The sequence below is a fragment of the Zootoca vivipara genome, chromosome 13, assembly GCF_965207765.1.
Source record: "Zootoca vivipara chromosome 13, rZooViv2.hap1.1, whole genome shotgun sequence".
Taxonomy (NCBI): Eukaryota; Metazoa; Chordata; class Lepidosauria; order Squamata; family Lacertidae; genus Zootoca; species Zootoca vivipara.
In genome coordinates, this window is record NC_142596.1 from 25,913,933 (window position 1) to 25,931,206 (window position 17,274).

At 46.8% G+C, this 17,274-nt stretch overlaps 1 protein-coding gene across 2 annotated transcripts in view; it reads left to right on the forward strand.

Moving 5' to 3' along the window:
- The first annotated feature begins 11,706 nt into the window (after window positions 1-11,706).
- Window positions 11,707-17,274, forward strand: part of PIAS1 (protein inhibitor of activated STAT 1) — a 73,732-nt gene continuing 68,164 nt past the window's right edge. Inside the window, exon 1 of one of the 2 annotated variants that reach the window (XM_035130659.3) lies at window positions 11,707-11,841. In XM_035130659.3, the coding sequence (XP_034986550.1) occupies window positions 11,818-11,841 (24 nt within the window). In that variant the 5' untranslated portion in view covers window positions 11,707-11,817. Of the gene's footprint in view, window positions 11,842-11,949; window positions 12,043-17,274 lie in introns of those variants that run through there. The other variant, XM_088657349.1, reaches the window with a different exon arrangement.

Sequence of the window (17,274 nt, forward strand, 5' to 3'; positions counted from 1 at the left end):
GGCCACATTCAGCTTGCGTGCCCGAGGTTCCCCAGTGTTGAAGTGCATTGCTATGACTTGGGATATATATTCTGTATTCCTCTTGCTTCTCTCTCTTGCTTCCTTCGCCATTTTGAAAGGGAAGGCTCAACCCCAAGAGAGAGTTAATTTGTTTTTAAAGCAAAAAAAACTGTGCCAAGGGTTTGCAGAATGTAACCTTTGCCCCAGGATTCCTGCTGGGCACCATCCAACCACTCATTTCTGTTATAACAAGTCACCTTGAAAACATCTGGTCAAAGGATGGATCCCTCCCCCACCCCACAAAGGGGGAGGATTTTTGTGTGCTCGGAACCAAAGGGATCGACAAAAAATTCTTTGTGAGGGGAATTAGAGATAGCAAACATGGCGGAACTCACTGAGCTTGGGAAGAAGCTGTTGGATGATGATTTCTATGGAACGCTGTCCAACAATGCCTTGGCTAAGAATTCATATTGACCTCAAACCGCTGTATTGCAAATAATAAGAGTAGTAGTAATAAAAAGTTTAAAATACAGTGTGTCTGACCCATAGCACAGAGCCGTCTTTCCTATTGGGCTCACTGGTGCGTTGCGCCAGGGCGCTGGCCTCTCAGGGGCGCCCCAGAGAGTGGGGGAGCTGCGCAGCTTTGCCGGCAGCCTCCCCTTTCCCTGCACGCCCGCCAGCTGTGCTCCGTCAATTACCGTGTTTCTCCCAAAATAAGACGTGCCTATAAAATAAGCCATGGCACGATTTTCTTGAAGCAACAAAATATAAGACATACCCCAAAAATAAGCCGTACTGGGGTAGTGGTGGGAGCAGGTCTGGATGGTGGGAGCAGGTCTGGAGTAAAAGGAAGATGCCTGTCCTTGCCGGAACCGCCACGTGGAGCTCAGACCGAGCGGGAGCCGGCGAAAGTCGCAGCACCCCGACTCAGCGGGAGCCGGCAAGGGCAGAGGCGCGCGCTGCGCTGAGCCCCGGCCCCGCGGGAGCCGGCAAGGGCAGAGGCGCGCGCTGCGCCGAGTCCCGGCCCCGCGGGAGCCGGCAAGGGCAGAGGCGCGCGCTGCGCCGAGTTCCGACCCCGCGGGAGCCGGCAAGGGCAGAGGCGCGCGCTGCGCTGAGCCCCGGCCCCGAGGGAGCCGGCAAGGGCAGAGGCGCGCGCTGCGCTGAGTCCCGGCCCCGCGGGAGCCGGCAAGGGCAGAGGCGCGCGCTGCGCTGAGTCCCGGCCCCGCGGGAGCCGGCAAGGGCAGAGGCGCGCGCTGCGCTGAGTTCCGACCCCGCGGGAGCCGGCAAGAGCAGAGGCGCGCGCTGCGCCGAGTCCCGGCCCCGCGGGAGCCGGCAAGGGCAGAGGCGCGCGCTGCGCTGAACTCCGACCCCGCGGGAGCCGGCAAGGGCAGAGGCGCGCGCTGCGCTGAGCTCCGACCCCGCGGGAGCCGGCAAGGGCAGAGGCGCGCGCTGCGCTGAGTTCCGACCCCGCGGGAGCCGGCAAGGGCAGAGGCGTGCGCTGCGCTGAGCCCCGGCCCCGAGGGAGCCGGCAAGGGCAGAGGCGCGCGCTGCGCCGAGTCCCGGCCCCGCGGGAGCCGGCAAGGGCAGAGGCGCGCGCTGCGCTGAGCTCCGACCCCGCGGGAGCCGGCAAGGGCAGAGGCGTGTGCTGCGCTGAGCCCCGGCCCCGAGGGAGCCGGCAAGGGCAGAGGCGCGCGCTGCGCCGAGCTCCGACCCCGCGGGAGCTGGCAAGGGCAGAGGCGCGCGCTGAGAAGATCAAGGACTCAGCAAGAGCTCTGACTGTGAAAGCTCTGTAAGGATACCAGCCCAGTTGTTGTACCATACTTAATATTTAAAAAAATAAGACATCCCCTGAAAATAAGCCGTGGTGTGTTTTTTTGGAGGAAAAATAAATATAAGACGTGTCTTATTTTAGGAGAAACACGGTATATGGCTGGCGGGTGTGCAGCTTGCCTCCCAAGCCTCCACAGGAGGAGAGCAATCCCTGCAGAGGCTTAGGATGGAAGCTGTGCCCCGCCAACTATATGGCTGGCAGGCGTGCAGCTTGCCTCCCAAGCCTTCGCGGGAAGAAAGTGATCCCCGCAGAGGCTTGGGAAAAGGTCAACTACTCTGGGAAACGGGGGCGCCTGAGGGATCTTTGCACCATGGTGCCTGGTATGCTTAAGATGGCCCTGCCACAGCTAGGCCCTGTTAAAACTAGTTCAAAAGTCATAATTGCTAAGGCTATCAATAGCTACTGGCCAAAACTGCTATGCTCTGCCTTCACAGTCAGTGGCAGAAGCCACAGAAGCCACTAGAAGCTGCAGGAGGGGAGAGGGCTCTTGTGCTCAGGTCCTGCTTGAAGGCTTCCCAGAAGAGTCTTCTGGTTGGCCACTGGGAGAACAGGACGCTGGCACAGATCCAGCAAGGTTCTTCTTATTACATCATATCCTTAGCCTCATTGCTTCCAGTAGAACTTAGTCACTCACAACTAGCCAGGGCAGATGTGAGCAGAGATGGTTGGTGGCATATGCCATGCAATCGAGTCCCAGAGGAATTGCTTTGCAAAGCAGCAAGAGCTACTGCTGAATCCGTAAGCTGACTGGGCACCTGGTCTCCTTTCTCCCTGCACTGCGAAATGGTTCCAAGGTGGTGGTGTAGACCACGCATAGGCAAACTTGGCCCTCCAAATGTTTTGGGGCTACAACTCCCATGATCCCTAGCTAACAGGACCAGTGGTCAGGGATGATTTGTAGTCCCAAAACATCTGGAGGGCTGAGTTTGCCTATGCCTGGTGTAGACGCTGCTGCCATGGGTCTTGGTCATGTGACCCCCCCTATGGGTCCAGAGAAGGCACCGTGTCCTCCTGCATCATCAAACACTTCACTCTGAAATGTTTCTCCAGTGTGGACATTCTCTAGGACAATATGATCTAGAAGACTGAAATTGCTAAGATATATTGATAAAGAGTGGCTGGTTCCTGGTGACATTAGAACACGGCTGATGCTAAGTGAGCTGAAAACTCTAGAACAGGACTTTGTTAGCCCAAAAATGGAAAACTCAGGATTTACCGATGATTGAAGAGTGGCAGACAAAAATGATAGACTATGCGGAATTAGCGAGACTGACTAGCAGGATCCGGAACCAGGGGGAAACAAGGTTCCAAAAAGACTGGAGTAAATTTGTGGACTATATGGAAAAGAACTGTAGAAGTTTAAAGACACTTGCAGGACTGAAATAAATCCTACGAATTGATTTTAAATGGATGGAATAAAGGAACTGCGAGATAAGAGCTGAATAGAAAACTAAATGAGGGGAGGGAGGGAAGTCAAGCTCGGCAGAGCACTGAGAAGGAGAAATTTGGAAAGAATTGTTAAAAAGATAGTTGTGAGTGTTGTATTTGTTTCTGAATGTTTGTTTGTTTTGTTTATTGTTTTAAATGTGTTTATTTGGAAAATTCAATAAAATGCTTTATATATATAAAAAAGAAAACTCTAGAACAGAACAGTGTGTGGCTGAATGGCTTCCCTAGCCTGAAGCTCTGGATAAAGTGTGTCCAATACAGAGCCATCTTAGGGCTTAGTGGTGTGTCACACCAGGGCGCTGGCCTCTCGGGGACACCCCAGCAAGTGGGGGAGCTGCGTGGCTTTGCCAGCAGCCTCTTTCCCTGCACGCCCGCCAGCTGCGCCCCACCAACCATAATTTTGGCAGGCATGCAGCTTCCCTTCCAAGCCTCCTCGGGAGGAGAGTGATCCCTGCAGAGCCTTAGGATGGAAGCTGCGCCCCGAAGGGGATCGCTCTCCTCCTGAGGAGGCTTGGGAGAGAAGCTGCGCTCTCCTCCCATTCCGCGGAGGCTTGGGAGGGGCACAACATAACTCCCAAGCCTCTGCGGGGATCACTCTCCCGCAGCAGCATGGGGGAGAGTTGCGCTCCTCCTGGATGACTGGCAGTGTGCAGCTATGGCCACCCCAACACTATCCATGGTAATTTGGGGGCGCTGGGCAGATATTTGCACCCTGGTGCCACATCTGCTAAAGACGGCTCTGGTCCAATAGATACCGTGATGGACTTGACTGTACCTTTTGAGACTATCAGACAATGCCCGACTGCCCGCTGGATGCATCCTGCCAATGGCAGGATCTGCAACCTTGAATTCAACATTCCCAAAGTCCTTGGCTGTGGTGGTATTACTGGAGAGCCTCTTTTTCAATGGGATGATAACAAACCAGAAACTTATGAAGAGGCTTAAATCTTACGAAAATGAAACCAAACCTGCCCTTGAATATTATTGCCGAAAAGGAACAGAGACCAACAATTCATAGTTTCCTTCAAACCGAGCTGCCTGATATGAGCTAGAAGGAATCTTCTATGCGCAGATGAAGGAAGATCTATCACTGTATTGAAAATAGAGAAGCTAGTGGCCTATGGCTAAGCTTCCAGAAATATATTGTTTGATAAATAGTAGCATCATGGATAGCCTCAGCCGTGTTGGGGCCATAGGGTTGTATTCAACACTGGTCTTACTCAGAGCAGACACGCTGAAATTAATGAGCATAACTAACTAAGGTCCATTAATTTTAATAGATCTACTCTGAAAAGGACTAGAATTGGCTGCAACCCATGATTATTTTTTTTGCTGGGATTTCTTTAGACATAGTGTGCTGTAGAGAATGTCTGGGTTCAAAATGCCCAGTGCACATTACTTTGAACAGGACTTCGTAGGCGCTGGTGATTAATGAAGCAAATCCCCCTTTAACTGAGTCACATCTTTGCTGCTCCACACATGATGTCAGGTCTAGGGCAGGTGGGCAGGGCTTGGCCCAAATAGCCTAGTGGGCCAAATGGGGGAGGCCTGACCTGCCTAATTAGGCCAGAAATTCTCCATTTCTGATATAGGACTCAGACCTAAGGCCTAAAGCAATTGAAATATCTATTAGTAGGTTAAGGGCATTTGGAGGAGCTCAGAATAGGGTCATTTGTCCTTGATGGGGAGCCTGCTTCCTTCCTTATTTCTTTCTTCATAAAAACCCTCAAAGCAGTTTATAAAAAGATAAAACAATAAAATTACCAATAAGAAAAATTAGCAACAATAATTTAAGACTTGAAAAGTTAAAATAACTGGGAGTGATGCGGTCGCTTGAGCGCCTGCAAGCTCCGTGTTGCCCCAGTCTGCCCATTGCCTCCCTCTCAGCTGTACGGCGGCTGAGTGGGAGGAGGCAGGCAGACACCTTGGATACCCCGCAGTGCCGTTAGGCACCAGGATCCATGGGGCCAGCAGATCCCAATGTAGATCTTTATTTCCTCCTGTTTCTGATTTAGACATTCACTTACACCTTCTTCATCAGTAGGGAGGAGAGTGCCATTTTGTGGTTTGGCCCAGGTGCCAAAATCTATTTGGCAGGCCCTGCCAAGCCAGATAAGAAACACTTTAGGCAGGCACAGCCTAGGGCAGAATCTCAAGGGCCAGCTAGAGAGGCCTGGAGGGCCACCTCTGGGGCTGTGAGGTTCCCCACCCTTGACCTAGATGCTTGATGTGCCCAACCCCTTGAACTGCCACATCTTCTTGACTTTCAAATGTGCTCATTCTCTCCCACTCTCTACGTTTGGCACGGAGCCAAGTTACAGTAGGAAGCAGCAGCAACTGACTGATCTCAAGCAGGGCATATATAAAACCAGCACTGCTAATTATTTTGCAGTAATTACCTGGCAATTATATGTATGTTGTTTGTGCAATAGTGGGTGCTGCTATTTTTGAACTCGCATTGTTATCCTTATTTGGTGGAGCGAGTCACACACTCTCAGAATCCATATTCATCGCTGGACATGGTTGTTCCCCACCTCCCCATCCCAGCAGTTGGTGAGAATAGTGTAATTATCAGCTTGCACTAATCCAAACACTTTTGCTCCTTCATTCTTTACACACCCCTCCTTTCCCTTTCACCTCCATATTCACTCAAACCCAACTCATTTGCTTGAAAGCATTTAGCATGAATCAGAATAAGATGCTTGAACCTTTGGCTAGGTTCTAGAAATAGCTCCCAGTAGATCACTGCTGCTGCTTCTTTTTAAAAAGAACAAACTTTATACGTGCTTTAATTATTATCTTCATTTAATTGCCCCCTTCCCCCACAGCTGTTTTGTGATCTAGAGATGTTGCACAACTCTCTTGGCACTTCAAAGGGAAAAATGAACAACGAACAAATGAAGGCAGTTTGGCACTTAATGGCTTTGGCCAAACTTGTTTGCAATCACTGTCCCTGATCATACCATTACAACAGTCTCCCTTCCTCTTCTTCCAAGTGTCTAGGTGCGGTGTTTCCTCACCAGACAGAACAAAAGCACCTGAAAAATGTCTTATATTCAGATGAAGACGTTCAATACCAAATCTCTCCACCTAGGAAAGCAAAGGTCTGTTAGTGAGTGTTTGATTTCTACATCCTGGGCCCAATTCAAGGATCCACAATGATGCATAAAAATACTAAATGACCTAGGACCCAAATATCTGAAAGACCATCTCCATCCCTACCTGCTAATATATCCATAGGGGCCTCAGAAATTCTACCATCCTTAGAAATGCAGGAAATAGCAGCCTGGCAGATGGCCTTCTTTAAACTGTTGCGTCTAGCATCTTCTAAATGTGCGCTTTATATTTGATTTCCTTTAGTAATGTTTTCTTTTGAAAATTTTAAGATAATATTTCAGTTTCCTTTTAATTATATTGCATTGAACTTACACCTTATATTTTACTTTCTTCGGCAATGTTTTATTCTGGCTTGTTTCATTTGATGTATTAATTTGTTAGAAACTACTCTGAGATTTTTTCCCCTTAAACATATAAAGTGGTATAGAAATGAAATAAATGATAATGATTTTTCTAATACAATTAAATGATTCTGTGAAAACTTAATAACCTCGGTCTTCAGAAGAGATGCACTAAATATGCAGACTTCCGGCAGGCTAAATAATATGCTGGACTTACAAGAAGCTTAAGAGGAACCCCACTGATCAGGCCAAAGGTCCACTTCATTCAACTTCCTGCTTTTTACAGTGGCCAGCCAGGGAACGTAAGGGTTCGGCTGGATCAGGCCAAAGGTCCAACTAGCCCAGCATGCTCATGTGAGATCTTGTGGGAACTAGGATGGGCTCTGTGAGATTTTTGAGAAAGCATCCCAGAACTTACGCAGTGAGAGAGCCTTGCCTTGCCTTGCCTTGCCCACGCACACCCACCCAACCACCCCCAGGATCAGGTCAGAGAGCTTAAAAGCTGGGTCTTATTGGAGTTCCTGGTGTGCCGGGGGGTGGGGGATGGGGAAGAGGCCCTTTCAGTGTGGTGGCTCCAGAAGGCTAGGGATGGTCACATAGGGGTGGTTCCAAGAGGGCAGTTTGAGTATGCACATCATTACATATCGTACCTTGGAAGTTGAACGGAATCCGTTCCGGAAGTCTGTTTGACTTCCAAAATGTTTGAAAACCAAAGCGCGGCTTCTAATTGGCTGCAGGAAGCCCCTGCAGCCAATCGGAAGCTGCGGAAGCCCCGTCAGACATTCGGCTTACAAAAATAGTTCGCAAACTGGAAGTCACTTCCAGGTTTGTGGCGTTCGGGAGCCAAAATGTTCTGGAACTAAACTGTTCGAAAACCAAGATATGTGCAGTCCCTGGAAAGTAACCTCCGTATAAGATGCAATCATCCTGTATTATGTGGATGTTTTGATGATTAATATTTAGAATGCAAACAAGAGACTGATCTTAGCTTTTTAAGGCTACTGTTGTTTTCTTTTGGAAGTAGGTGAACTACTCGTCTTCTCCCAGTTACCATATGGTGTGTGCCTATGCCTGTGCCTGTGTTTATGCGAGTGAGACAAATTGCTCATATTCCAGGTTGGTCCCCTTTGATGCCATCTTTGAGTTTAAGTTGTCAAGATGAAAGGCCACACAGGAAGGATTTTTACTCAACTAGAGCATGTGACGATTAAATGCACTGAGGTAATTAGTGTTTACTACTAACAGAGTTGGCATTCATATTCCAAGCATTAATTAACAGGGAAGGAAATAGAAATAGATCATATTTACACATCACAATTATTCCTCTAAAGTCTAAGTGGCTCCAAAGCAGAAGAATTCATTAAAAGTGAAAGCAGACTGAGGTATGTCCCCAAGGTCAACACCATCCACAGGGGATCGACTTTGAACAGAGAATGTGTGGATTACACAGTAATCCTGCACATGCCTACTTGAAAGTAAGTCCCATGGAGCAAGTGGGTATAGGATTGCAGCCATATTCTCTTAAATGCACACTGATCCTGATTGCTGTAATGAAACATGACAGCAAGGACATATGGTCTGAGTCCTGATTTCTGGTGAAAATGATGAACTAGATTTTTTAGTGGACTCTGGTACAGCATGATATGAATTCATTTAAATTGTAATTAAGGGGAGGTAAGTTTCTCAAGAGGCATCATCAATAAACAAAGATGCAAAAATTTAGATTTGCTGTAGCTACAATGAGCTGCGCCCGCCCGCTGGCTGGCCGCACTGCGCGCTGTGCCCACCTGCCCACCGCGCAGGGGGACGGAGCGGGAGGGCGCCGGAGAGATCGCGCAGTGGCTATCTGACTGCTCACCACGCGGCAGCACTTGTGGCAGCCGCGCTGCGCCCACCCGCCCACCGCGCTGGGAAACGGGGCGGGAGGGCGCCGGAGAGATCTGGTGCACCACGGCGCCAGGGGCACTTAAGACGGCCCTGATGAGGTGGTTTAGTGTTACCCATGGGACAGATTTCTTCCCTTCATCTGAGGGCAGCATGCTAGCTCGGGAAGCACAGGTTAGGCCAAATGGCGCACATGCAGTTCTGTCCTTCAACCCGCAACCCAGCATCTACCATCTGAGGCAACTGCTTCACTGTGTCCAGTGGTAGGGACACCCTGACTAACACATCACATGGATTTTGTTAGTCATAGGAACCAGGAAGGAATGACATATGTATGGGCTGTGGTGTTCAGAAGCAGTGCTTAAACAGTGCTCCTTATCCTTGGAATTAGAGCGCCCTGGTTGTGCCAGATTCCTCCTCCCTCATGGGTGGTGAGAAACTTTTGCTAATCATGTATATGGGATAAGTGTGTGCAGTTACCATGGTTGAGTGCAGCACGGTGTACCCAAAATAGCTGACACCATACATCTAAATGATCAGGTTAGGCTAGGGAACTTTCACTTTAAAACACATAGAACTCTTACAGCACATTTTTGCCAGTTTTATTCTTTTTCTCTTTTGTGCTGTTAGCTTCTCAGCTCTCAGTACAGTAATAAGAATTCACCTACCGTAGGAGCAAGTCATTTGCTTTTGTTTTTCAAAAGAAGAATCTACACAGTACAAAATAAAAAAACCTACAAATTCCTTGTGAGTTGGCATGGTTGAAAGAGTAAACCCGTAGGGATGAAGTCATGTGACTTGCCAGGAGGGAATTTCAACTTTAGAGATACTCCCCCCCCCCATTTCTTTTATCACTGAACACTCTGGTATTCTACCTATTGAGATTGCTTCATGCACATATTTTGAGATATAGCTCTTCAGTTTATTGAAGTAACCTGAGCAAGGTCTGCAACCCCACATGGCAGGGTTAATGTTGTCAGCCTTCATGTCACATTTGCAGACATCTTTTTAATGCAGAATTGGTCTGCCAACAGGCCTAGTGCCTGAAGTCAGCTCCCTGTAGCTCCCTGAGCATCCAGTGACAAAGCAGGATCCAGAAGCCCCTTGTCCACATCAGATGACTGCATAAAGCCAAAATGATCTCACAAAACACCCTCAATATGGCACTGAGTACTTCAGCTCCAGGGGTCCCTCCCCACAGGAACCTCTGGACCAGGCATCCCCAAACTGCGGCCCTGCAGATGTTTTCGCCTACAACTCCCATGATCCCTAGCTAACAGGACCAGTGGTTGGGGAAGATGGGAATTGTAGTCCAACATCTGGAGGGCCGAAGTTTGGGGATGCCTGCTCTGGACCCTCCAAAATAACCCTCTTGGCTGGCTACTAGAGGACATAATGTGGGCTACAAAATGAGCATTCTTTGCAACTTGCACTGCTACACGGTAGGCATGATTGTGTTTTCTTACCAGTGTTTGGTCAGCTTCAATGCGAAACATGAGCCATTTGCACTACGCTACAGTCTTCGTCTGGTCTGTTTCATAGTCCAGAGCTCCTCGGAGTACCAAGGAGCTGCTCAGGCTCCAAAGCACCCAATAGGACACTCAGGAGCGTTTGTGTCAACCTTGCCATTCCATAGCGAGACCTGGGCTTCAGGAGGATCACCAGATTTCACCACTGGGAACCCCCCCCCCCCCAGCATTTAGGAATACATTAGGTTCCATCTGTCTCCGAAGGTGGGCTATCAGAGCAGGCCCACCACCCTTACAGGGAGGAATTGCCACTGTCAGTTCAAAATTAACCAAATCATGGTCTAAACATGGCAAGGAAGTGCATTGCATCCCCCCGTCTTCTATAATTTGGGCTAATATCACATCAAGGGTGTGCCCCTCCTGAAGCGTCAGGCCAATGACAATCTGAGAGACCCACAGTTGTCATGAAGGCCATGGACATCCATGTGGTTATTGATGCCACCCAGGATTATCGTTTTAGGCTCCTCCAACAATACCGTTAGGTTAGCCAAATCATGGATACTGCTGGGCAACAGGGGGGGGGGGGGTCAGTAAACCAGCAGCATCCCCAATCTGTTTCTTAGGAATAAACTATCTGACGTTTAGAAGACATCTGAAGGCAGCCCTGTTTAGGGAAGTTTTTAAATGACTGATATTTTAATCTCCTATTGGAAGCCGCCCAGAGTGGCTGGGGAAGTCCAGCCAGGTGGGCGGGGTATAAGTAATAAATCATCATCATCATCATCCCTGGCCCAACATCAGGTGTCGACCATGTAAGTCCATCCCAAGATTAAGTGTCAAGTAGACGGTGCTCTTATGGACAACTGCAACACCCCTGCCACAACGCCCCAGTCTAGCCTGGTGTGCAGTACAGGAAACGATGGATTTAGTTGCCTCTGAATGATGTGCGATCTTGCATGCATGGCATTGAACCTGGAAGTAGCCCCAAAATGTTGTGAACTGCCCTGAGATCAATGGGCATAGGGCAATATACAAATTTAATAGATAATAACAAGTCACAAAAATGATGAGGAATGGGGATGGAATGGTGGGAGCCTGGAGTGTAAGCCCCCCCCCCCCCCGCGCACAAAACGAGGATTGTCTTTACTGAAAACCCAGGTGGGCACAGCAGTGTAAAGTCGGGGCTATCCCGCTCGCTCACCCAAGTCTCAGTAATACGAACCACATCTGCCAGCTCATGCACAATCAGATTGTGCACAAGCATGGTTTTGTTATTTATTTATTTATTTATTTATTATTATTATTATGGACTGATCTAGCATTCAGAATCAGCACCACCAAACCAGAGGACTCAGCAGATATTCTGCCAGCAGATATTCTGATTGGTGGAGTGAGAGGACTTGAACAAGAAACAGAGGCCAAACACTTAGTACAGTAATGCTCAAAGTAGGTAAACTTGAAATGCCTCATGCCCAACTGATTTCAGTGGCTCCCCACATTCTACATACCCACGTTAATAACGAGAAGTGACATTAATACAGTATGTCTGTTAATATCCGAGGGTGGCACAAGGCGAGGCCCCCTCCCCTCTCTCGTCCCGCCCTGAGGAGGGACCAACAAAATGGCGGCGGCGGCGCGCCGTTGATTCAAACGCAGCGCGCGGGGCGGCGGTGGTGGTAGGCGGCCTCCCGGCGGGGTTCACTGCGCCTGCGCCCCGCGATTCAAGATGGCGGACAGTGCGGAACTAAAGGTAAAGGCGCAGTTTCAAGCCGCCCCCCCTCCCCTCTTCCTCCCCCCCCCACCGCTTCGCTGCCGCGGCTCTTCTCTACTCCCGAGGCCCCCTCCTCCTCCCCGCAGCAGGCCTGGCCCGGCGGCCGGGCGACCCAGTGGAGGAGCGCAAGGAGGGAGGGAGGGAAGGCAGGCTGGCTGGCTGGCTGGCGGCGATCCGGGGGTGTGTAAGCGGAGAGGGAAGAGAGGCGCTGAGGGAGGGACGGAGGGAGAAGTGAGGTGGGGGGGGGGAGCGCCTTTTGGCTCATCCATTGAACTGAGTTTGCCTCCCCCCCCGTATGTCTTCCCTTGCTTTTCTTATCGGCCCCAACCCTAGGAAGTGAGTCCGCTGGAGTCTACTTTCCATCTGAGGTGCTTTTCTCTCAACCCCCCGCCCTGCGAGGTTGGCCAGGGCTGAGGAGGAGAGGAGACCTCGTTCTCCTGCTCTTCTCTCTCCCCACATCTGCATCAGATCAGCCTGTCTCCTTTTGCTCCTCCACCTTGAGCTGGTTCAGTGGGTCCTCGCCCCCTTGCAGGCCACGAATTTGAGGAGTGGAGGGTGGGTTATGTGTGTTTCCTCCCTCCCCATCCCCATTTCAAGTGGCATAATCTAAAACGGGAGTCCCACACAACGCTGCCCCTTCTTCTTTGACAAAGATGATCGTCCTATTCGCCTACGTGGAACGGAGTTTGTCCAGAATCTGGCTTCTTTCACCTACCCAGCTTTTGCCCCCCCCCTCTCTTCTGCCCCTCTTGCATATGTTTCTTCAACTGTGCAAAGGGCAGAGAACAAGGAGGAAAATGTATCTTTCCCTAATCGTTTTATCCCGAAGTTTTGACAGCTCTCCCTGACTTTTAAATGCTTAGTATGTGCCAGTGGCAGAGAAGGGTGCCTGAAAGGAGTGGAAACTGAGAGACCCCCCTCCCCAAACTTTCACTTTCAAAGGGTGGAAACTGGTTTTGTAGTAGATCCTTTTGATGTTGGTGTTCGTTCAAATTTCCTTTTTTTTGTAATCCCTGACCTGGATTGCAAAGGTTTTATGACTCCATCCAAAGATGCTAGTGCAGTAGGTGGGGAACCCAAATTATGGGTGTGTGAGCAACAGCTGCCTTTCAGAGGAAGTAAATAAAACTATAAGCATGTGTGCATGCATTTTTTTCTATTCCCCAAGAGGTTTGTTGAACCTACTTTTTATTTGAAATCATAGATGAAATGATCAAGGGCTTATTTTAATGGGAGTAAGAAACTGAATAGAAACTTTGGCTGTATTTAGATCCTTAAGCTCATGTGATGGAGAGGGCTTTTTAGCTCATTTCCTGAGAAGAATTTCTCTCATGTTGAAAGCTAAAGCGCTCTGAACTCTCTAGAGGGATAGGAGGAAACTCCCACCACCTTGGTTTCCTGTTTTAAAGTGAGAGGAAACCAAAAGTGCTGAATCTCACTTGCTCTTCCCTTTTATACACTGCTATTTTCTTAGTATAGCCTCCATGCATGACAGCTAAAGAAAAAAGGGTGAGTTTAAAAATATCTGAGATGATTTTGCAGCCAATCCTTCATCTGAATAAAGTGTGTGTGTGAGGTAATATATACTGTATATTAAAAGCCTTTTTTGAAAGTCTTGAAATGCCCTACTCGCTAAATGAGTGAGGTTTGATATGGCTGCTACAATTCTATTTGCTTGCTGTGATTCCCCAGGGGGTATTCTAGTAATAGATCATAATTTCCTTTTTTTTTAGTCCTCAACATACCCTCCCTTGGTAAACACAAAGGATTGATTTTAAATAAAAAGTATTTAGTATATTTCTTAATCTGTTTTGAAGACTTGCCTGTTTACATACTATAAAATTCAACAATGATCACAATAGTCACGTGTTAAATATTGAATAACAAAATGTGTCTAGGTTGAGTGGGGGTGTTTATTTTCAGTACATACTGTAGACTTTTATAATCACGATGTCTTTGTAATCAAAATAGAAACCACATGTTTAATACCTTTTTATAGATAATATGTCAAAATGCATGTCAAATGCTTTCCAGTTAAAATTCATTTACCAAGGGATTATTTTGTTTACAGTGTCTCTCAATGTCTTAATGCTTTTGGAAATCACACATGTTGCTTTTATGGCTTTTTTATCCTGGCTTTTCAGAAAGGTTCTTTGCTCCTTTGGGACATGTGTACACAGTGATGGCAGCTCTCTTTGTGAGGTGAAGATGAATGGATCCTGTTTATAACCTCCATTGCCTTTTGTGTTTGGGGTGTGTGTGTGTGGAATCTTGCTGCAGTAGGAGACTTAAGGAAGCCTAGTGCCCATTTCTGCAGGCAGCTTGTTGTAAAGCATAAAAAGGTTTATCTGTTTTCCTTCACACTTGGGGTTGCTTCATTAATCTTCGTGCAGTAAATACAGCAAGGTATTGGTAACAGACTCTTATTGGCTAGGATGCTACATTTATTAGGTAGTTGTTTTAAGCTTGGTTGATCTGGGTGGCAAAAGATTTCCATCTCAATCTTTTACCTCTTCCTTCAATGCCTCTCTGGAGAAAGGGAATACATATATGTATATGCAATTCCTCCTCATGAGAGCCTGATAAAATTACTTGATGAATTACTAGTTTGTGTTTTTTAAATAGATGCCATTGTCAGAGGCAGTATGCCTCTAAATATCATCTTCTGGTAATCGCTAACAGGGAGAGTGCTGATGCTCTCAGCTTCCCATAGTCATCTGGATTGCCACTGTGGGAACAAGCTGCTGCCCTAGATGGTCCTTCGGCCTAATACAGCAGGGCTCTTCCTATGTTTCTTTTTAAAAACTGGAATTTTATGTTGGTCTACTTTGGCCGCCCTCTATCTAACCTCCAGTTCCTATCTTGAGTAGGCAAGTTTTTGTCCCCTCCCTCTAATATCTTTTCAATGCATATGCTAACTTTCCTTTCTCCCGTTAATGCTTAACTTTACTGCTTATTCCCCTTGCTTTCCCAAAAATCAGCATAAGGAAATTGAGATAGTTCTTCTCAATTTTCTGTCCTTACTGGTTTGTAGCCAGAAATATGAAACTGACTTGTTTCATCAATCTTTCCCATTTGTTTCTTTTGGAGAGGTGGGCAGGGGTGACCCGCAGGCATGGCATGATGAAGGTTGCAGGCTTAACAAAATGTCTTCTGTTATTGAGGACAATCCTTTAGATAAAGCAACTTTTATTTACTTAAGAGCTTCTTAAATAAATATTTTGCCTTTTGAAATTTATGTTAAGTTTCCTGTTTACCTGTGGACATATTCTCAACCAAAAATTGAAGTTCTGTGACACAGGAAATGTCCAGTCCTTCTGCTTCCTGAGTTATGGGAAGAGTAAAGGTTAGTTTGTAGATTTTGTTAAAAACCCCACTTCAGTTGTCAGATGGGGCAAATGCTTTATTGAGGGATGGCAAGAAGAGGTTATGGCTCACTGTAAATTGTCATAGAACCATGGCCACAGTTTCAAGTAATTAATATTTTCAAGGATGCTCCCGAAGAAAGTAGGCGGGGGAGACTTTCCATCTTTTATGGCTTTCCAAGCCCTGTTGGATTGCTTTCATACCAAGCAAATATCCCCCACTGTAACTTGAATAATTATTTCTGCTAACATTTGTGTGCAGTCTAAACTGAAATATTTTGTCCGCCTCTTGTTAGTATTCTTAACAAGTAAGATCAATACAAGCATTAAAATAAATAAATCTGGCTTGGATTCAGAGTAAGTTGGTTGCACTTAGTACTCATTGAAAGCAGTGGGATTTAAATGGGGGCATAACTAACTTGTCCCATTGATTTCAGTGGAACCTAAGTTCAGCTAACTTCAGTGTGGATCCAGCCCATTGTGTGTAAAACTGTCACTAAAAGCTGCTAAATTACAGGGAGATAATGTTCTTCTGTTTTGCTTTGTATTTTCTTAGTAAACATTAGAGCTGCCTCTTTTTGAATGTTGTATTCAAACTAAAACATTCTGAGACATTAAATAGCTTGAGTGCCAGATAGTCAGAATTTTTCTGTCATTGAAAATTTCCTGTGTCCTAATACTGTATATCATCTAGTTACGTTTTAAAATCAAACAGGTTCTAAAAACATTCGTTCCTTACCCAGCATTGTTCTTTTTAGAGGGTTGTGAATTCCCCAGTTCCTAGATTTTGTGTGTGTGATGATATAATAGCTCTTATTAAGAACATAAAATGAGCCTGCTAGATCAGGCTGGTGGCCCATCTGTTCTCACAGTGGCCACAAGATGCCCGTGGGAAGCTTCAAGCAGGACCCGAGCACAAGAGCACCCTCCCCTTCTGTGGTTTCCAACACCTGGTTTTCAGAAGCACACCATCTTGGCTAGTAGCCATTGATAGTCTTCTCCTCCATGAATTTGTCCAATCATTTTTTAAAGGTTTACAAATGAGTGGCCATCATTGTTTCCCAAGGGAGTGAGTCCCACAGTTTATGCACTATGTCAGAGCTTTCCAAATTTTTCATGTTGGTTACACACTTTTTAGACATGCATCATTTTGCGACTCAGTAATTCAGTTTTACTAGCAAACCGGACGTTAAACTAACCCCTTTCCAGCCCTGGGAGGAGTGCGGGGAGCTTTCGTGTGACACCTACACACTGCAGCCGACACAGTAATGTGTCGTGACACACAGTTTGGAAAGCTCTCCACTACCTGATGGGGAAGCATATAAATAAACAGTTAGTTCTGGAGTAGTATGTTGTGTGATCTTTGTGTGAATGTCTTCATTACACAGTTCTGGGTTTTCATAACATTTACATCTAGATCAGAGTTTAATTTTTCTACAATTGTCATTGTTGCTGCTGTCTTCTGAATGGATGTCAAAAGTACATATTGAGAGGCTTCCATCTTTACACTCTCATTTTAAAGGAGTGCCTTTGGGAACTAGAAAGATGCTTGATGTGTTTCTTGTTAGTTATGTTTCCTGATTTTAAGGAGTGATGGTAATGGAAGCAAAAGAAAGATTTTGAATTAAATTATCTAGTCATGTGTTCTTCTGTACAGGTGAATTTATGAATGTAAATCTCTCAGTTGAAATCAAATACTAGGCTTGATGGATGTGAGGAAACTGCTAACAAGCAAGGTACTTAGTATTTTTAGATGATAGTAATAATGAAGATTAGGCCTCCAAGGATGGAGAAACTGCATAATAGCACTAGCAAAATAGCCAAATAAGCAGAAGCCACCATTTTCAGCTTTTAGTTATAATTTTGCTCAAACCATTTCCATTGAAAATCCAACTAAATCACAGTGTTGGATGCAAGCAGAATAATTTCACAATTCAAATTGTTTTAATGAGCAGCCCTTACCATGCATCTTCCTATTTACAGTTTTTCTTCTTGTATAATCCATGGTGTTTTTTCAGTGCGCTTTGAGAAGTCATCTTTACATTTT